Source organism: Macaca nemestrina, chromosome 9, assembly GCF_043159975.1.
Source record: "Macaca nemestrina isolate mMacNem1 chromosome 9, mMacNem.hap1, whole genome shotgun sequence".
NCBI lineage: Eukaryota > Metazoa > Chordata > Mammalia > Primates > Cercopithecidae > Macaca > Macaca nemestrina.
In genome coordinates, this window is record NC_092133.1 from 126,137,571 (window position 1) to 126,159,866 (window position 22,296).

General features: G+C 36.7%; 1 protein-coding gene across 5 annotated transcripts in view; it reads right to left on the reverse strand.

The window, feature by feature from the left end:
- The window catches only part of LOC105488228 (signal transducing adaptor molecule), an 82,152-nt gene that overhangs the window by 15,980 nt on the left and 43,876 nt on the right, over nt 1-22,296 (reverse strand). For 4 of the 5 annotated variants that reach the window (XM_011752098.3, XM_011752096.3, XM_024794875.2 and 1 more), the window contains 8 exons: nt 19,868-20,014; nt 14,339-14,429; nt 12,364-12,556; nt 10,689-10,783; nt 6,595-6,683; nt 2,096-2,183; nt 1,589-1,643; nt 863-1,016 (listed from right to left, as the gene is read on the reverse strand). In XM_011752098.3, coding sequence (XP_011750400.1) covers nt 863-1,016; nt 1,589-1,643; nt 2,096-2,183; nt 6,595-6,683; nt 10,689-10,783; nt 12,364-12,556; nt 14,339-14,429; nt 19,868-20,014 — 912 coding nt within the window. Of the gene's footprint in view, nt 1-862; nt 1,017-1,588; nt 1,644-2,095; nt 2,184-6,594; nt 6,684-10,688; nt 10,784-12,363; nt 12,557-14,338; nt 14,430-17,463; nt 18,114-19,867; nt 20,015-22,296 lie in introns of those variants that run through there. The other variant, XM_024794876.2, reaches the window with a different exon arrangement.

The window sequence follows — 22,296 nt, forward strand, 5'->3', positions numbered from 1 at the left end:
TGGAATCCTTTGGTAAAAGTTACTTCTGTCAACAGGCATTTTGAAAAATGTTTTTCAATGAAATAGGCTGTTGATGGTTTTCATTTTTAGTTAAACATATGCTGAACTCATGTTTATCTCCATACTGAAGCATTAAAGAAACTTACCCTGAAACTTTATACTAACCCCCCTTTACATTAAATAAAATTTTACAAAAAATTTTAATATTCTGTATGTTGGTATTTTTTTAAGGACTCCCAAAGGATATTTAAAAAGTGTATTTGAACTCATTGTTTTGTAGCCATAGACTGCAATGGATACAAGTCACATTTCCTAAACTGCCAGACTGCAATGGATAAAAGCAATTTCCTTTAAAAAACAACAACAAAAACTATTAGTATAATTAGTATGTTATATACTGTAATTGCCAAGTAAAAAAATTCTGTTAAACTTTAATTCTAAACATTAGTTTCAGAAAGTTTCAAACAGCTATTTCAAATAATCTCAAATGCATTTGAGAATTTATTTATTTATTTATTTACTTATTTATTTATTTTAGAGGCAGGGTGTCACTGTTGCCCAGGCTGGAGTACAGTGGGGCGAACAAGGCTCACCGCAGCCTAGACCTTCTGGGCTCAAGTTATCCACCCACCTCAGCCTTTCGAGTTGTAGGGACCAAGGAACATGCCCCCAGCCTGGCTAATTTTTTTTTTTTTTTTGGTAGAGACAGGGTCTCACTATGTTGCCCAGGCTGGTCTTGAACTCATGGTCTCAAGCAATCCTCTTGCCTTGGCCTCCCAAATTACTGAGATTACAGGCATAAGCCACCACGTCTGACCGTGCATTTGAGAATTTAAAACAACATGGGCTTCTAAAAGCTTACCTGAGAACCAGAAACACCAGACGACTGCATATAATATGGCTGATTCTGTAACTTTGCATACATGGAATACATCGGATCTTCGTTCATTAACTTGGTATATAAGGAAAGTGCCTCCATCACTTTCACATTAAGTTCTGAGAGTTCTGAATGTTTTCTGAAACATGACACAATAATTTGAAACACAGCTGTTGCTGAAATGATATAATGTTCTAAATACTGATACATCAAAATATCAAAAAGAGCAAAAAATAGTACTGGCAGACATCATTAAAAATTTCACCTATAACAAAAATATCCTGCATTTTAGCCCTGAAGCAACCCAAACTGTTTAAGGCTTACGTGCTGTGCTGAGGGAACTCCAGCTTATCGTATCTGACTGTACCAGAAATATCTTGGTTTCCCTAGTTACTAACATATGGGTCATTTCTGAGCTCTGGTAATGCCACTTCAGCAAAGAGGATTACACAGCTAAGCCCTTGTTTTTAAAAAGACCTATCTATGCTGGTCTTTTTGACTATATTGTAAAGGTCAATCAAATCCTCACTTTAAAAAAAAGGACAAATGAGTCTAATTCTCCACATCTAGCAGAAGACACATGAATGAGAATTGGTTCCTCCACAATATTTCTTTTTTTTTTAAAAAAGGCAGTTATAGCCCACTTTGCAGTTTATAGCGATAGCGTCAGTAAGGAAGGTACACAACATAAATGCACCCATGTTCTTTTACCTATCAATATCTTCCAGCTTTTCATCAATGAGAGGGCCCATCTGGTGACACATTGCTAAAATGACAAGATGTAAAGGAACATAAGAAAGTACAAGAAAAAAAAAATGTGAACCTTTGATAGATATTTGTATAATTTAAAGAATAAAAGATTTAATTTGGAGTAATAAAAATATACATTCGTTAACTTTAGTCTGCAAAACCCAAAATTGATTTTCTTAAAGTATAATGGTGACAACTTAATCTAAAATATTAATCCCGAAATCTTAAAGTGCCATTTTTCATTTTACAAGATTCTAAAATGTTGAATAGAATACTTAGTTTGGATAGAAAATTGTAAGAATTCAAATTCTACCCAAGGTCTAAACTGCATATGAAAGGGAGCCTGGGTCAAGGAGAAGTGAGAAATGTTCCATTTTTAATATTATTCTCAAAATCCATTCTTCAACAGGACACCAGTTAGTAACCTCTAATTATTCTTTATCTGCAAGGTAAATAGAAAAGTTTTACCTTCAAGATGAAGTAGCTCTGGGAGGTCTGGCTGATCGTCACTGGGGTCTGTACTTTGCAACATCTGTAGCAACTGGTCCATTTTATCCTACAGGAATGAAGTAGTTAATATAAAAAGCAACCAACCTTTATGCAACTTTGTGTTTTCACCTTATTAACTAGACAAACTTTCAAAATTCATAGTTATGGAGACTCCAATTTTGCTTTTATGTTTTCAGTGTCCCATGTATTTATTCTCTTTAGTACCACATGAAGTCAGAGCCTTGAAAGTGTTTCCTATATATTTTTGAAACTGCTCAGGAGGCTGAGGTGGGAGGATCACTTGAGCCCAGGAGGTCAAGGCTGCAGTGAGCTATGATCTCACCACGCACTTCAGCCTGGACAACAGTGCAAGACCCTGTCTAAATCAATCAATCAACCAACTGCTAACAGAGATTCTCTTAAGTGAGAAGAAATCGAGCCACATTTAAACTTACAATGCATGAGTTCTTCCGCCTCTTATGTCATGCTAGAGGATTTTGCTTTGTTTCAGAGCAGCTTTAGCTTAGCCACACCAACAAGTGTACTATCCATCTCAAGATGGCATTGCTTCTGACTAACAACTTGTCATTCCTTCTCCCCCATGGTGAATACAGCAGCTGTTTCAGTAAGGCAGAGCTCAGCTGTATCACAGCTGCTCTTCTAAGTGGGACTCTCAGGATTTATTCTACATTTTCTTTCTACCAGTGTTTCAGTTAGTCATAAAAGGAAGGAGGAAGACTAGTGGTTTCTCGATTTTCCTATGTGGGAAAGGCTGGAAGATACCTCAAACCAGTGACACAGATCTATTTCTGAATCTTTTGTTGTACAGACCAATGGAACTAATGAAACCATCATTACATAAACACATCTATATGATATATAAGTATACATGTATTTATGTTTTTTAAAAAATCAAAACAGATCTACTCTACCATGACTACTACTAAAACAATTACAAACCTTTCTCCATGCATGGTTTTCACATGGTTATGCTACCATATATAGGTACATAGGGCAAATAAAGACAACTAATTCTAAGCAAAGTAATTACTTAAAATTTAAAAACTATGATTCTGTGTAAAAGGAAAATAGCTTGAGAAACAAATTAATCATCAGAGAGTGAAAGTGACATAAATATGCTAAAAAAAACTCTTCCCAAGTCAAAAGAATTCTGTATTTTGAAATGGATACCAATTTTCAATGTAAATTATTCACAATTTTCATTTTAAGCAGTCTTACAAAACAAAAATATGTCAGAAAGTTTGCCTACCACACACAAAAAAAGGTCAAATGAAAGTGAGAGTCCATTAACACACAGATGGTTTCTGTTTTGTTTGCTTACAGAACACTACACAATATTTAAAATTATTTAGTGTCATAGAAGTAGGGTTTCTAGATAGACAACTAGTCTGCCTCTGCAAGTTTTTTTTTTTGAGACAGAGTCTCACTGTCCCCCAGGCTGGAGTGCAGTGGCATGATCTTGGCTCACTGCAACCTCTGCCTCCCAGATTCAAGTGATTGTCCTGCCTCAGCTTCCCAAGTAGCTAGGATTACAAACGCGCACCACCACGCCCAACTAATTTTTGTATTTTTAGCAGAGACAGGGTTTTACCATGTTGGCCAGGATGGTATCGATCTCCTGCCCTTGTGATCCGCCCGCCTCGGCCTCCCAAAGTGCTGGGATTACAGGCGAGAGCCACTGCGCCTGGCCAGCATTTTCTTACATAATGCAATCAGTCAAACATCACTTCCCCTAGCCCAGGTGGATTCCTTGTCCTTAGCACAGTCTTCCACAGTCTGTTTCACTCTTCAAATTTTGTTTCTGCCTCCCACAAAAGACTGCTACAAGCCCATAAACCCCTTCACATATTTCAGAGATAACATCTCATTTTTCATACGTTTAAAATGTTACAAAGGATAAGATTTCCAGGACATTAAGCGTTGACATTTTAAAATAAAACAGTCAAAAACTCCTTTAAATATAGCCAAAGGAATTTAAACACCATAGCAATCTGCACTCACCATTACCATTCAAAAAACAGTCTCTGTCATGTATTTCAAATTGTTTTTCTCCTTGAACTTATCATATTTCCACTCAATTTCCCACCCCCCCAAAATTTTATCCTAATATGCTTGAAAGTTTTCTACTGATGACCATATGAGATTTCTTTGCACTAAAAATATGTAAATTGATGATAATACTCTCGGTGTTAGATACATTCATATGTATACGGTAATGATTATATTTATTATTAATATATAAAGGGTCAAAACAACACTAACTATATTTCAAGTTTTGAAAAGTAAAATGAGCCAGGATTCAGCATCAGTTCTATTCCTGTTTTTCGTTTTTATAGTTGAAAGTGAGGAGAAATTTTGTTTATGTAATCAAGCTATTATGGCAATTTCATTAAGTTCTTTCAGTGCCTTCTGAAAGATGGAATGGAATGACAGTGGTCTGTCATTAAAAATTATTTTTAATGATCTACTAGCTGAAAATTCATTTTGGTCCTATTTTTTAAAAACAAAAAATATGAAACCATCTCAGCTGTGTTAACTAGTCATTAGAGCCATTACTTTCTTTTTTTTTTTTTTTGAGACGGAGTGTCGCTCTGTCGCCCAGGCTGGAGTGCAGTGGCCGGATCTCAGCTCACTGCAAGCTCCGCCTCCCAGGTTTACGCCATTCTCCGGCCTCAGCCTCCCGAGTAGCTGGGACTACAGGCGCCCGCCACCTCGCTGGGCTAGTTTTTTGTATTTTTTAGTAGAGACGGGGTTTCACCGTGTTAGCCAGGATGGTCTCGATCTCCTGACCTCGTGATCCGCCCGTCTCGGCCTCCCAAAGTGCTGGGATTACAGGCTTGAGCCACCGCACCCGGCCTTAGAGTCATTACTTTCTTAATACAAACACCAATATTTGGAATCATCCCTGGTAATTCTTATACTCTGGGGCAATGTACCAGGGTAATCTTCACTATGGGCAAGTGGTAAGCCTTTTTTCTGTAAAGTGGGAGAGAAGACTTGAAAAGGAAAAGAGGGGGAAAAACAACAAATGGTAGGAGAGAATGTTTTCAGGCAGATCAATTTTAGGAAAGAATGCTATGGTAAATCAGGATCTGAAAAGATTCTCTTTAAATTATGCCAGGGGCCAAGCAAACTTTTTCTGGGATGGCCAGCCAGTAAATATTTCAGGCTTTGCAGGCCATATGATCTCTGTTGCTACTACTCAATTCTTCCACTGCAGCACAAAAGCAACCAGACAATGTATAAATAAATGTATCTGTGTTCCAATAAACAGGCAACAGGCTAAATTCGGCCTGAGAGTTTGCCAACCCCTGATCTATACAATGTGACACTTAAAAAATCCTGAATGGTTTGCTAGTTGCATAATTTAATTTAGTAAGTTAATTCAACAGTTACGTTAATGGTATTTTTAAAACACGGTATTAAGTTTGAGTAGACAAAGACAACCACAAACATGCTTTTTATTTTTTCATAAACACACTTAAAGATGAAAAAGGTAGCCAGTTTCAATCTTTTCTTTATATGTAGCAATAGCAGATGTTTCTATAAAGCTTAACTAAATAGGAGTGATTAACTTAATTCAAGAAATCTCAAATTTAAATCCAATAATACAAATTTGGGTATCATCATGTGGCTCCAAAAATTATGATGTGTCACCAAGTTGACATTATATTTTTGAGCATAATTACTAAAAATATACATTGTTTCAGGTGTGACAATGACATATGAAGACATTTAATATAAAATTAGCATAAGCTTTTCCTCAAATACTAGAATGTGTTCAATACGAGGAGCCATGAATCATCTCCAATGATATTCAATATATTAGCACTGCTTTTATAAAATGATTTATGTAGAAGTAATTTAATGACAATTTTATTTTTAGAACAGTAATTTATTTGTTTCAACAGACAGTCAACCAGTGTCCCTTCCTCAGTAATACGCAAACTAAACTAGTTTATATCCTTGTGGAGTATGCCAGGAAACAGGAGTTCTCGCATGGTATGAATAGGAGTGTAAAAACCTGTTTTGCTCAACAATTTGACAGTATCTATTAACATGGAAAACACACAAATCCTTCAACTCAACAGTTTCACTCCTGGATATCTACCCTAAAGAAACACAAAGATAGATGTTAAAAAAAAAATCTCACTACAACACTGTAAAAGCTGTAATCAACCTAGGCATTCAACAACAGATTAAATAAATCATGTTAAGGTCACTCTACAGAATATTCAGCAGGAATTTAAAATAATGAGGCTCTGACATGGCAAACAAAGGACTGGAGAGGAAGTTTGAAAAACAATCTGCATCGTCTACATTGCTTGAATTTTTGTAACAGAAAAACACAAAAATTTTTGCAACAAAAAAACTCAAGTAATCAATTTTCTTTTTAAGCAAAACCATTTAAATTTCAATACAAAGCACCAACTCCTATCACCATGGAAACCACTTACTTCATCAATAAAGGCTGGTTCCGGCTCTGGTTCTATTGTCTCTACCTGAACATCATCACTAAATTGTACCGTCTTCTTCTCTGTTTTAACTGTAAGATATGTAAAAGTTATCTTTTTTTATAATACATTTAAAATTCTACTTTAAAGCACTTTAACTTCCAAGAGAGATTTGGGGATTTTTCTTATATTCCCAGCAAGCTAAAAGGCACAATTTAGGAAATAACTGAGTTGCAGATTTTGGCAGTAATAACAGAACATTAGTTTATGAAATTGGATTTCTTAATTTTCTCTTGTAAACATTTTACATTTTCCATAAAAAGAGATTTCACTAATAAGAAGAGTTGTATTTCTGAAAAAAGATTAATCACCTACTACATATCAGAGTTTAGTAAGCTGGAGGACAAAAGCAAAGTTTTTCAATGGCCTAAATGAATTCTGCAATTTATTTATTTATTTATTTATTTTTTGAGACGGAGTTTCGCTCAGTCACCCAGGCTGGAGTGCAGTGGCCGGATCTCAGCTCACTGCAAGCTCCGCCTCCCGGGTTCACGCCATTCTCCTGCCTCAGCCTCCCGAGTAGCTGGGACTACAGGCGCCTGCCACCTCGCCCGGCTAAGTTTTCGTATTTTTAGTAGAGACAGAGTTTCACTATGTTAGCCAGGATGGTCTCGATCTCCTGACCTCGTGATCCGCCCGTCTCGGCCTCCCAAAGTGCTGGGATTACAGGCTTGAACCACCGCGCCCGGCCAAATTCTGCAATTTAAAATAAACCCTCTTTTTAAATTACCAATCCTTCAAGAAAAAAATCTCATTTCACAGGAAAAAAAAAACCTGGTTTGATAGAAAATCCACATTACTCCAATGTAATGAACGGGAAAATCAGCTATATATTATCTGGCATGCCACTTAGGCTTTTAGAGAATGACGTTCATGCCAGTGGAGAACTTTGCAAGTGGCCTTGGCAGGGATCTCAGTTTTCCAACAAATCAGCCTGTACTTTCTAGATATGTAATATTATTATTTGACAATGAAAAGTGGTCATTGAGGGATCAACAACCCATTGGCCAGAAGCACATAGTTCTCCTACTCACCAAAGCAATCTTTAAAAATGATTTAACATAACGATAGCTATATAATAAACTCCAAATACTACTGAAAGGCACATACGACTCCACTAAACAAATTTCCTTTCTATTCTTTTTAATCCTTGCATCAATGTGGTCGATCAATTCATAAAAATATTAGGAATCATGATGGAAAGGGAGATGGGAGGGGGCAATTTAAGGAAGGGAAATAATGTTTATTAAACTATTGAGTATGCTTGATGGAATATTACATTTCCTCCAGTGAATCTCCAAAACAATCCTATGAGATATGCCCTTTTTATAAATAAGGTAGTTTGGAAAGATGAAAAATTCTTGTAAAAGAGAAAGCTAATAAATGACAAAGGCTGGATTTGAATGCCAATCAATCTTGTTCTACTAGCCCATACTACTGGAATCTGGCCTGTGCCTGTGATTTTACCCGAAGAACATGAAGTCCAATCACTTGGGTACTCTATGTTGTGTGCTTCTGTATAACACAGAAATAGCTTAATTTCCAACCTAAGAAATATAATCATTCCATTCAAGTCACCAAAAGCAAAATTCTACATACAAAAAAAAGTTTCAGCTGATTCAGTTTCCTATAAAGGAAAAGAAACATCTGCAGCAGACATTTTTGCTTTTTATATCTTGAGCTATTACAAGTAGAAAGCTGGGATAGCACTGCATTGGCCATTACCCACAAGAAAACACATGGCAGACTTCATAGTCTAACAGCTCTTGATGCACAAGTTTGCAGCCCCTTTTCTCACAGGAACTAATACTATGTGTGTGTAAAAAAAATTTTTATTTATATACAATATATAACAAAAAGATTTCACAATATTTTACTGTATCTCCAAACCAAAAGCAAGCTAAATAGGGCAGCCATTTCTATTTGACATGCTAAGTGAAGTGGGCTTCTATTTCCTCAAAAGAATGATGCTCTGGGGATCATGCTAGCACCTGCTCTCCATGCTTGAGAACTACAACCCCATTACATAAGCTCTGATGCTTCAGTTTCTCTTTTAGATTGTCCAGAGTGAAAAACATGAGAAAAACTAGAAAACTCATATGGAGGCTGCATTGCTATATGACTGACAAAAAAAAAAAAAAAAAGATGAAATGGATCCAGGATCTACATGAGATCCTGGACCTTATCTTGAACAGAACTCCAAGCAATTCTATCCTCTCCAGGAAATGATTCAGGACCAAAAAAAAAAAAAAAAAAAAGTCCCAAAACAAACAAAACATCATTACTAGCCCAGGTTATTAAAAAGTCAGCATAGTACGCAATGCCATTTAAATAAGGCTGACATGTTTTTGAACTCTCACAGACATAGAAAACATCATTGAAAGACTGGGTCTCACCAATGTGTCTCTATAAACATGACACCAGGCACCCTGGCAGTGCTATGAGAGTGCATCATTTTCTTAAAGATCTGTATTTTCTGGTTTGCTGTTCAAGCCTTCTCTTGAAAGAGAAGTGAAGTGTCTCTTTATTGTTTTTTTTTGTTTTTTTTGTTTTTTTTTTGAGACGGAGTCTCGCTCTGTCGCCCAGGCTGGAGTGCAGTGGCCGGGTCTCAGCTCACTGCAAGCTCCGCCTCCCGGGTTCACGCCATTCTCCTGCCTCAGCCTCCGGAGTAGCTGGGACTACAGGCGCCCGCCACCTCGCCCGGCTAGTTTTTTGTATTTTTAGTAGAGACGGGGTTTCACCGTGTTAGCCAGGATGGTCTCGATCTCCTGACCTTGTGATCCGCCCGTCTCGGCCTCCCAAAGTGCTGGGATTACAGGCTTGAGCCACCGCGCCCGGCCTCTTTATTGTTAACATATATATTTCTGTATCATTTATTCCATAAGTATTTATGTAGCATGTATTGTAAGATTCACTATTAGGAGCTACTGGAAATAAAAAGATGACCGGGACAAAGATTTTTTTTTCTTAAAGTTCTTATAAACTAAAAAACACCTAAGCATCTTGTGGTTTGTAATTTTCTTTGATCCCTTCTATCTAGCATTAAAAAAAGATAATATGAGCTATTTTGCCAAATAACTATAGCATATCAACCTACACATAGAAGCTGTTTAAATAAAGAGTCAGCACACTACGCAATGCCATTTAACCAACACAGATCTATTTTTCTGTTTTCCTAGAGGGAGATTATGACTTAAACTTTGCTTGATGACTAAACTCATCATTATGAAGATTCATTAAAGCACAGTATTATGTAGAAATACAGTAAACTGTCTCTCACTACTTTGACCGACTATGTAGCTATGTCTCCTGAAACTGTTAAGCCTGCCACTGGTATCACTTTTTCTCCACGGCCCCACTTTCTAGTTTATTATCCTAGTCAGCAGGGTTTGTAAATCAAACAAACTTTTATATGATTAGTAAAAATGGTTCCTTCTGAATATCTGACATGTTGCTTGGAGACCACTGTTTTCAAGTCTGGGACTACACACTAGAGAAACAGTCCCAACCTTTGAACAGGAAAAATTCTCCCTGAGGTTATACTGTACTTGTCACACTGTAATGAACTGGTAAGAAAAACATATAATGTATAAATTCTGTAAAACTTCTTAATGAATTTGCATTTTAACAACAACCTCTACATAGACATATATGAAAAAAAAGTTAGGCCAGGCACGATGGCTCACGCCTGTAATCTCAGCACTTTGGGAAACTGAGGTGGGTGGATCACCTGAGGTCAGGAGTTCAAGATCAGCCTGGCCAACATGGTGAAACCCCGTTTCTACTAAAAATACACACACACACACACACACACACACAAATAGCTGGAAGTGGCGGCTGGCACCTGTAATCCCAGCTACTCGGGAGGCTGAAGCAGGAGACTCATCTGAACCTGGGAGGCGGAGGTTGCAATGATCCGAGATCGCACCATTGCACTCCAGCCTGGGCAACGCTGCTCTAAAAAGTTCAGTTTACTCAACTTCCATTAAGAAAAGGATTAGAAAACATTATTTATTGGCAGGCTGGAAAATACTTACTCATTTCTGGTTCAGCAGTGAGATCTGCTGTCACAAAATTAGATGGAAATAACCCTATGCCTTGATGGGTTTCACCTTTCCACCAGTTAGGATCACTATGACAAACAGAAAACAATGCTTTACCACAACATTTTTATTTCTATAAATCTTTATCTTTTGTAGTATTTAACTTACACTATTACAAAATTTGAATCTCACAATAACCCACTGAAAAGGCCAATGAATCTTCCTTTATTACAAAAGAAGCAGCCTCAGAAAAGGTAAGAAGCTATTAAACACAGGGTTGTTTATCCTTTTGACTGTCGATGCATGCTTTGCAGTTATGGACTCTCTCCCAAAAAAGAGGTACCCATATGAAAAAATTGTCAGCTTCAGGTGGTTCACAGGCTCCAGAGTAAGAAGTCTTTGTAATGAGATATAAAGACAGGCTCTCACTTTCAGTCTCCATTCCTAAATCATTGCTCTTTCCAGTACACATTAGCAAGGTTTTTCTTTTTATCTCCCAACAGAACAAATATGAAAGATGACGCTGTTCACAGTGTAAAACATTCACAAAGAGTACACTCCTAGGTGTAAACTCTAGTATATGGAAAGCTAGCAAGCACTTAATAAATGTTTTTGAAAGAACAGATGCAAGGTTTTGTGCAATTTCCAGCCAACCAGCTCAAATTTTACTTCATTTTCTTCCACTCAAAAAATCAAACAAACAAATAAAAAAAAAATGTTAAAATATGTCTGAATGTTTGTGTCTTCCCGAAATTCACAGGTTGAAATCCTAACCCCCAAAGCAATGGTATCACAAGGGGGGGCCTTTGGAAAATGATTAGGTCATGAACAGGATTAGCAACCTTATAAAAGAGACCCCAGAAAGCTCATTGCCCCTGCTGCCACGGGAGGACACAGCAAAATGACAGCCTTCTACAAACCACAAAGTGGGCATTCCACATACAGTCAATCTGTCGGGTCCTTGACCATGGACTTATACTCCAGAACTGTGAGGAATAAATTCCTGTTGTTTTTAAACCAGTTAGTCCATGGTAGTTTGTTATGGCAGCCCAAACGGACTAAGGTAGTAAGTAAGAGAGATACTACAGGAAGAACTTTAAATCAATTTGAGCTGATTTTTTAAAAACTCCTGTAAATTTCAATACTGCATTATCAGTAACAAGCATCAGTAACAATTCATTTTCAAGTAAAACATCACAAAGCTAGAGTAAAAAAACTGATGCACCGTATCACCTCCTGAATAAATGTATAATTCCATATAAAATAAAGTTGTTTCATATGGACATACTGTTCTGTGTATAAAAACTCAATAGATTATATGTTTCTTACAAATTCCATGAAGTACATATACATACTCAGTGTTTTTCCAGAACTGTACCTTTTTAAATAATGTAACAATCTATATTATTAGGTAGAACCAAAAATGAATAGATTAAACTACGCCTCCAAAACAAATTAAAAACTAAGAAATAAATAAGAAAAAAATTAAACAACAAAATAAGAATCCACTGAGTATAACACAAGCAAATCAGCCAACTGTCTGCCATACAGAGAAGCATCTGGGCCAATATTTATTATTATATTTGGTAACTGCGATCAACAGGAATAATATGAAACACCGAAGCCATACATACTTTCATACAAATTTTAAATGTAATATTAACATTACCTGTCATCAAGAACTGTAATAATTTCTCCAGCTTTAAAAGTAAGTTCATTATCTTCAGCAGCTTCAAAGTCATATATAGCACGAACTTTTCGGCCTTCATGTTGGTGGTTAGTTAAGAGGTTGGATGTGCTTGGATACAAAGTGGAAAGGGTGGTTGACTGCTGCCTTTGTTCCTTGAGAGACAACTCAATGGCTAGAAAACAATGAGTTTTTAAAAATCCAAAATGTTATTATATCCAACAATCTGAAGAAGTAGAAAAAGACATCAAGGTAAAAGGTATTCTTCCTTCAACAGCATAGTTAGAAACTAGAACACATCCTGATATATTGAACAAAAATCATGTTGTCAGTTTTATTCATTCATTCACAACTGAAAGTTTAAAAATAAATTAACAAAATTGGAACAGCGTGGTAATTCCTATTTTTACTGAACAAATACAATGTAAATTATTCTGGGTAATAAAAAATACAAACTCTTAGATCTCCTTTTCTTTTTCAGCTGCAGATATTTTGCATTTTCCTTGACCTTTTAAATGTATTCCTATAGCTTAAGTTTTCAAAATAATCATCAAAATTGCCTGGAAAGTCAAGAGTATCAAGCTTCACTGCAGACTTACTAAATCAAAGCCTTAATCTTGGAGAATCAGGATTTTATTGCTCCAAGGGTAATTCTTAGCAGTCTAAAGACTCAATGTAACAAATCCACCAAAATAGATCTCAAATGTGTCTCCTCTATCTCCACCACTACTCCCCCAGTGCAGACCATCACCATATGTCATTCAGGCTCTGAAATGTAATCTCAGTGCATTGATTATCCTGCTTCCAACTCAACCCAGAGCCCTTTCTGCTCCTCCACTCTTGTTTTAGATTAATAAAAGAACCAATATGAAAACAAAACTTTAAAGCTACTAAAAGTCAATATAGAAAACTACATTTTAGGACCCTGAGGTAGAGAACAGTATTTTTTAAAAGCCACTAAAAAGTAAAAATCATAACAAAAGAGCAAACAGCTCTGGCCTTCTCAAAACTTAAAATTTCTACTTGATAAAATACACCATTATCAAAGTTAAGGTCAAAAACCAGGACTAGATATCTACAATAATTAGATAACAAATTAATATTTCAAATAAAGACTTCTACATATCATTATTTTATTTAACAAAAGACAATTTACCCAAGAGAAAATCATCATGAGCAGTGAATATACAAAAAAGAACTCAGTCTCACTAGCAATCAAAAAAATTAAAATTAAAATAACAGGACATCATTTTAAACCTACCAGATTCACAAAAGTTAAACCCTTAAGATTACTAAGTGTTGTCAGAGATTAATCATAGCTTTCATACACTGCTAATGGAAAAGGAAATCATAGAACCATTTAGCAAAACTGAAGATGTACCAATGCCATGATCCAACAATACTGCTTTTAGTCACACATAACAGAGACAGTCACATACATGTGCACAGAGAATATGTACAAGAATACTCACTGCAGCTTAATTTTAGTAAAAATAATAATAATAATAATAATAATAATAATAATCAGAAAGAATCCACACATCCATCAGTAGAAAGATAGAAAAATGTGGTACACTCATTAGTACACTGGAATATTACAGAAGCGTTAATGGATATGTCACATGAATAGATCTTAAACATAATGTTGCATGAGAAAAGCAAGTGGCAAATGGCACTTCAAGTGTACTACCTATGAAAAACAAACTTGTTAGACACAAAAAAGTACTTGATACTGTTTTTGGATACACAGTATAGTAAAAAACTGTCATAAAAACATAGACTGAAAGGACACATGTAACAGTAATTGCCTCTCAAGAGGAAAGGAAAGAATACTGAGGAGGGCAACAAAGTAGATTTCAGCTTTTGCTATAAAGTTCTATTTATTTTATCTTTTAAATATCTCAGAGAAAAAACAGAGGCTTATCTTCTTCCCACCATCAGGGACTTAAAAACGTACCTTTTGCTAAATCTTCTTCTTCTTTTTTATTAGCCACAGTACCAGGATCCTTGGCTGCAAGAGCTGGGCTTGCTTTTGCTTGTTCTGCAGCCTGACAAAAAAGAGGAACACAGTATTTGACGGTTGTTATCAAATTCTCCTCCTCTTACCTACCCCTAAGAATTTGTAAAACCTTTCTCATCAATCTAGCACAGATTTCCGAAAAAAGAAATCCAAACTGCAGCAGATTCCACCTTAAAGGGAGAGGGAAAAGAATCCGAATTGGAGGACACAGAGAGCAACCGGACACTTACAGGAGGCAGCCTAGGCATACCCTCCCAGGTTTGTGTCAAGAGGTTCAACTAAAAGCATATGCTACACAAATCAGAGAAGACAGACTACAGAAGATTTCAATGTGTTTAAAAAAACTCCGAAACCAGAAAAGGGGCTGGGAGACAGAAAGAGATAATTACTTTAAACATAAATAGTTAAAAATTCTTTAATATCTATTAATAGTTATATTTATCATATCCTTTTGGATCAAGTGTCAGGATGTTACCTTCAGGAACTCATATACATATAAATATATATAACGATATAAATACTCAAAAATCCTATTTTGTAAACCAAATTACAAGTAGCTAATTCTGACAGTATATCACTGCCTCTATTAAATTGTGTAAATAAGAGAATGCACAACAAACAAACATATAAATCAATTCACACTTCTAGAATTATAAGTTTCTAAGCCTATGGGCTCCATGGCCTCTCAGTTTTTGCAAAGCATTCAAGGCAAATCAGAATTTTGCCTATCTTACCAACCTCATTTCCAATCATTCTACCAGTTACCAGAAACTGCCAGCAGTTCCTGAGCAGTCTATATACCAGTACTTTACAAGTCTGACACTCATTTGCTTCTCCTTACAACGTTCTCCCACTATGGCTCCTTTTGCTCCATTCACTTTTTCCCTTTTGAGTTTGAACACATCAGTCAGTAATCAGCTAAAATATCACTCTCAATGAGGCATCCCTAAACCTGTTAATTACACATTCTCTTGTTTGTTCTTATGATAACACCTTTAAACAAGGTACTGTGATATGAGTGGTTAAGAATGTAAGTTATGGAGTCAGGCAGACATGAGTTCAAATCCCAGATCTACCACTTTCTAGCTGGATGACACTGGGCAAATTAGCCTTGGTGCCTCAAATTCCTCATCAATAAAATGAGTACAATAATAGCACCTACACCTCATGGGCACCTCACAGCCTATTTAGAATATTAAATTAACACATGTGATTCCAACATTAGATGAGATGGGCTCATTCAGGGTTTAAAACAAAAAGTATGTAACATTACCTCCAGGGCTTATAATGTATGTAGAGGTAATACACATGACAACTACAGCATAAATGGACCTCTACGGATGCAGAGTTTCTATATTTTACATCAAATATTAACTCAAAGTAGATCATGAAAAGTTATAAATGTATATTGTCATTCTCAGGGCAAACAATTTAAAAATGGAATTCTAAAAAACATTCAAATTGCCACATGTATAGCACTTAGAACAGTGACTGGAACATCGTAACAGGCAATAATCTCAGCTTCTGTTATAATTGTCTGATTACATGTCTGTCTCCACAACCAGACTGTATGTTCCCTGAGGGAATGTGCCTAAATATTACAAGCAATCAATAAATGTTTGTTGAGGGTATGAAAGGAGAAATATTCGACATTATTGTAAAATACAGTTCTACACTCCTCACTTACTGGATTTCGTATTGTCAAACAAACACACAGGCATTTATTTATTTATTTATGAGACAGAGTCCTGCTCTGTCGCCCAGGCTGAAGTGCAGTGGTACAATCTCAGCTCACTGCAAGCTCCGCCTCCCGGGTTCACGCCATTCTCCTGCCTCAGCCTCCCAAATAGATGGGACTACAAGCGCCCGCCACCACGCCCGGCTAAGATGTTTTTCTAAGTATATTTTTTTCATCTGAGTACAGAAGAAAATAATGTAAAAATATTAAGAAAAGTGATAAAGTCACCTGACTCATGCTGATGCAGTTTTGTTAGCACTAACTTTTGATGTAAAGACAGAAGTAGGCTAGCAGCATTGCTACTGTAGTTGGCTACTAAATAAGACAAGTGTTATTGTTACATTTAGAACCTGATGAAAGAAAGGAACTTTGAATGAAAAGTGCAGTTCAGGAACATACGGCTTCACATATCACAGTTCGTTTCTGCACTTCTCGACTGGTAGAGATTTCTTCACACACCATAAAAGTTCAAATCTGTCTAATTGTGAAGTTTGCCAAATTGTGAACAAAAATTTATATAAACCACAAAAGTTATTTCTGACCAGGCATACCTTTAGTTTTCAGAAGTGTCTGATAATTAAAACATTATCTAAAGAAAACTGAAACTAGAGATAGGTCAGAATTGAGAGTGTTTAAAGTTGTATTCCGTGAACCTCAAAAAGTTGTTTTCTTCTCAGCTCTTCTAAAAATAAATGCCTGGCCGGGCACGGTGGCTCACGCCTGTAATTCCAGCATTTTGGGAGGCCGAGGCGGGCAGATCACGAGGTGAGGAGATCGAGATCATCCTGGCTAACACAGTGAAACTCCGTCTCTATCAAAAATACAAAAAAATTAGCCAGGCTAAAAAAAAGAAAAGAAAAATATATCTTCAGAGGTTTTTGTTAAGCATGCCCTAACAAAAATCTGGTCTGATGAAAACACAGTAATAACTTAAGTAACTAAGTGGCTTTAAAATCTACAGGGAGTTCTGCAATTGAACTTAGATGATTTATTTTTTTCATTTAATGTGAAGCTCTTTACATGTAGGGTTTCTAATAAGCTTTTCAGAAACCACTAAAAAAATAATTGTACCTCATCATATTTTACTTTATATATATATTTCTTGTAGGTGAAATATAGCTACTACGACAAGATTAGCTGTTACATACTTTATAATATCTAGATCAAAGGATGAAAAGTAAGTCCTGTCTTCACTATTGCTCCTCTATGTCCTGAATCTCTTGAACAAGAGAATAAGCTAGTTTCTCTACCAATCAAGACATAATGCTCTTGCCAGTGTTCACTCCACTGGAAGCCTGGTCTGGACAGACACATATTCACTAACCTCTCTATCAAAGAAGGCAGACTCGGGCAGTGAAAAGAACACTGAACTGAGAATCAGCATGCCTGTGTTCTAGTTCCAGGGCTCTACTATGAGCTGTGGCCCTGGGCAAGTCACTTAACCACTCTGAGTCTCAGTTTCCTCATCTGTAAAAATGAGCGGATTAGATTAGAGGCTCCCTAAAACTGTTTCCGTGGCTAAGATTGTAGATTAATCAAACAAGGGTACATATGGCACAATCATTAATTCTTCCTTTTCTTACAAGAGTAAGTCCCTTTGTGGACTGAAATGCGCTTTTCACTTGGACTGAACGCTGTCCTCTAGAGCAGCAGTGCCTCTCAAACCTCAACGTGCATATTAATCTTCTGAAGATCTTGTTAAAATGGAGATGATGAACCCATAGGTCTGGAGTGGGTTCAACTATGCTGCATTTCTAACAAGCTTCCAGGTCATGCCAGTGATGCTGGTCAAACCGCGTTCTGAGTTAACAAGAACCAAAGACTCTAGATATTTAGTGGGCTTGTATTTTCTCTACCTATTCTAGGTGGGTTCTCTGCAGTGAGTCTACTCTTTGATAAATAAACATTGTTTCTGTTGTCAACGAATGTATAATGTCTTGGATTATTCTGCTTAAGATTATTCCTTAATTATACAGATTCTAGAAACCAGACTGAGTAGTAACAACCAGCTATCAATTATTAATGAATGAATTTTCAAAGACATAATTTATCATTGTAAAGCCAATCAAAAATTAAAAATTTTTTTAAGAAGAGGCCGGGCACGGTGGCTCAAGCCTGTAATCCCAGCACTTTGGGAGGCCGAGGCGGGCGGATCACGAGGTCAGGAGATCGAGACCATCCTGGCTGACACGGTGAAACCCCGTCTCTACTAAAAAATACAAAAAACTAGCCGGGCGAGGTGGCAGGCGCCTGTAGTCCCAGCTACTGGGGAGGCTGAGGCAGGAGAATTGCGTGAACCCGGGAGGCGGAGCCTGCAGTGAGCTGAGATCCGGCCACTGCACTCCAGCCTGGGCGGCAGAGCGAGACTCCGTCTCAAAAAAAAAAAAAAAAAAAAAAAAAAAAAAAAATTTTTTTTAAGAAGAAAAATGTCCTTTGCCTCCTTCCTCTCCCAAATACATTTTTGAGTCTTCACATCTCAAGAGCGCTCAGATAAACTGGAAATGCCTTGGGAAGAAAGCACACGTAGGTCTGGATCAATGTAGATAAGCTACATGACTCCCTGAAGTGGTCAAAATGTAAGCCCTCCACACTCACAGATTTCCGTTCATGGTTTTACGTCACTCATTATAGTCTGTCCCAGTCAATAAACTGGGGAAAGACAATGCAGTAAATCAGCACATATTTTAAGCCTCTTGATTAGTTGGGCATCCTAAAGGAAGGTTACCCAAAATAGAAATAGGAATAAAAAAGACATTTCTTGATTTTTTTCTATATGACATAAATTAAAGATTGAATTTTTTTGGCACAAGGGCAGACAGGAGAGGAAAGTTAAGCTATTTATTCATATCCACTGGGGAAAGGAAGACGTCTGTACTGGTCGGCTCTTACTAAGGAAAAAATGCTTCAGGTGCTTCTCTTCTCATTTACTCCTTCTAGAGTCCTCTCATTGTTAATACAGGAATTCATAAATTTCCTCATCAAAAGAATCTCTCAAGTCATCCCTAACTTCTAAGGATATCCTGATTTTTGAGCTGTCATTCTTTGTAGACAATTATAGCATTAAGAGCATTTAACAAGATAGTGTTACCTAATTAATAAAGCTATTTTGTGTCTATTATTAAAACTGTACTGGCCGGGCTGGTGGCTCACACCTGTAATCCCAGCACTTTGGGAGGCCAAGACAGGCAGATCACTGAGGTCAAGAGTTCGAAACCAGCCTGGCCAACAAGGTGAAACCCATCTCTATTAAAAAAAAAAAAAAAAAAAATTCCAGGTGTGGCCTTGCGTGCCTGTAGTCCCAGCTACTCAGGAGGCTGAGGCAGGAGAATCGCTTGAACCCAGGAGGCAGAGATTGCAGTGAGCCAAGATCACGTCCCTGCACTCCATCCTGGGTGACAGAGTTAGACTCCGTCTCAAAAACAAACAAACAAAAACAATACCAAAACATTTCAAAAACTGCAAATTGTTAAACCAATTCATTTATAAAGAAGGAGAGAGGTTAGAGCACATTAATATTCCATTGTAATACTTTTCTGGCACCTCTGAATGCCAGAAAACTAGTATTACTAACTACCAATACAACTAGTTACTGATACAATTAGTATTACTAATGAAAATTCCTCTGAAGTAGTAAAAAATTACCAGGGAATGAAGAAAAAAATTCAAATAAACATAGCTATTTAAGAGAAACAAACTGCAGCACACACACAGCTTCATTCCCAAAATACCTGAGAGCCAATAGCTGGGAACGTAACTCCTTGCTCCTTAAGATTCTTAATCATTGCTGATATTAGACTAAGCTGTGGATCATTCTTAAATTCATCTGTCCATTCAACCATAAGAGCCTTTAATTTTTCACATACTTTAGGATGACCCTGTAAAATAGAAAAAGAAATAAAAGAGCACCAATTTCCTAGCCAATGATTTAATACAGACATTTTAAATATAAAATTATAAAGTTATAGATATTTTTTGAAACACAAATTACACATAGCTATAGACAAATAAGAAAATATAGTTATTAGAAATAAAACGAATGTTCACACTATGAAAAAAACCCATAATATATATCTCACTTAAAAATTAAAGCATTAAATAGGTAATAACATTTTGGAGATCTGAAAGGACTTCACAATATTTTGCAATGAAGCAAGGTTTGTACATCAGTAAGACAAGGAAAAGCGTCTGTTTGCTTTTTGCAAAGCAATACGAAAGTTGGAAGGCGAGAAGAGAATAAATGATATGGTTCCTTTATTCAGAATTCCTGACTTCTTAATGTTCATGACTATGCATTTTTTTCATGATGCTTAATTATCTGGGGCCTGGTTTGAGATACATTACATGTTAATCATCTTGAAAATTGAATTTCTTCAAAATAACATAACTATTTTTTTCCTTTTTTTTTCCCTGAGACAGAGTCTCACCCCGTGGCCCAGGCTGGAGTGCAGTAGCTCGACCTCAGCTCACTGCAACCTCCGCCTCCCAGGAGTGGGAGGAGTTCAAGCGATTCTCCTGTCTCAACCTCCCAAGTAGGAGTACAGGCGCGCACCACAATGCCCAGCTAATTTTTGTACTTTTAGTAGAGGCGGGGTTTCACCATTTTGGCCAGGCTGGTCTTGAACTCCTGACCTCAAGTGATTCGCCCACCTCAGCCTCCCAAAGTGCTGCGATTACAGGCATGAGCCACCGCATGCAGCTCAAAATAACGTTAACTCTTTATGGTTGATGTACAACACTGATTCAGGTTAGTCTAAGGCAAGTGTGCAGGGCACTATTCTTCTGTATTAAAGAAAGATATAAATGTAGTGAGTTTTCAAAATAAATTATTTTACTTACTGCTTATTATGGGAAAAAACCTGGCCAGTTCATTAAAATACTGATGTATCTTCAGAGTGGCAATAATCTAAAGTCTTATTATTTGATGTAATAGATATAAAGAAACCTTCACAGATAGCAGAGAAAAGTGAAGATAACTCCTCTATGAAATGTCATAAATGTATTTCAAATTAATGTTTACTAAATAATTAGCTAAAGCTTCTAAAAGTGGAGAAGGTTAGACTTTTAGATTACTCTATTAGAAGAAAAATAATTCTTCCTAAGTGCACATAATCTGTATTTTGGCCAGCGAGCATATAATGGATTTGTAAATGCTTTATTGAGACTATACATGAACTTAATTTGTTTAATAAAAGGAAATTTTTAAAAAGGGCAGGATGTTGGCTGGGTGCAGTGGCTCACATCTGTAATCCCAGCACTTTGGGAGGCCAAGGCGGGCAATCACGAGGTCAGGAGTTCGAGACCAGCCTGACCAACATGGCAAAACCCCGTCTCTACTAAAACTTACAAAAACCAGCCAGGAATGGTGGCGCATGCCTGTAATCCCAGCTACTCAGGAGGCTGAGGCAGGAGAATCGCTTGAACCCGGAAGGCGGAGGTTGCAGTGAGCTGAGATCATGCCACTGTACTTCAGCCTGGGTGACAAAGCGAGACGCAGTCTCGGAAAAAAAAAAAAAGAAAACAAAAAAAACGGTGGGACGTTATTAAGTACAAAACCAATATGTTCATTGTAAAACATTCAGAAAATAAAGAGAAGTCCTCTTGCCTATAGGTAGTCGTTTTTTGAAATGACTATTTGCACTACTATACACAGGTTTGCATACCACATTTTTCACCTATATTACAAAAAACATGGTTTTAGAATCTCTTCATAAACAGTTGTACATCTCGACGGACATTCAGGACGTTAAAAGACAATATTTATTAATTAGTAGAAAATAACTAAATATTAATGCATAAAGCAGGCAAGGGAAAGAATTATCACTTAACCATAATGTTCAAAAAGTACAGAATTGTAAATTCTTACTATATTTCTATACAGCTTTTTTCCTACTGTAACCTAGAACTACTCATTTTTCCCAAAAACATGAGGCATTTTCCCTTTTAACAAACAAAAACTTTCTCTTGATTTATAATACTCCCCCTAAAAAAGCTAAAAATAATTACCTTTAGAATGCACAAATTTTTACTGGGAAAACTCACCTATTACTAATTGAAAATTTAAAACTTTCCTGAATTGTGTGACTGGAATTCTACACGCAGTTGAGTGGGCAGCTGTAGGGTCACCCGTTCTCACTGCTTTTTTCTGTGTCGCAACAGA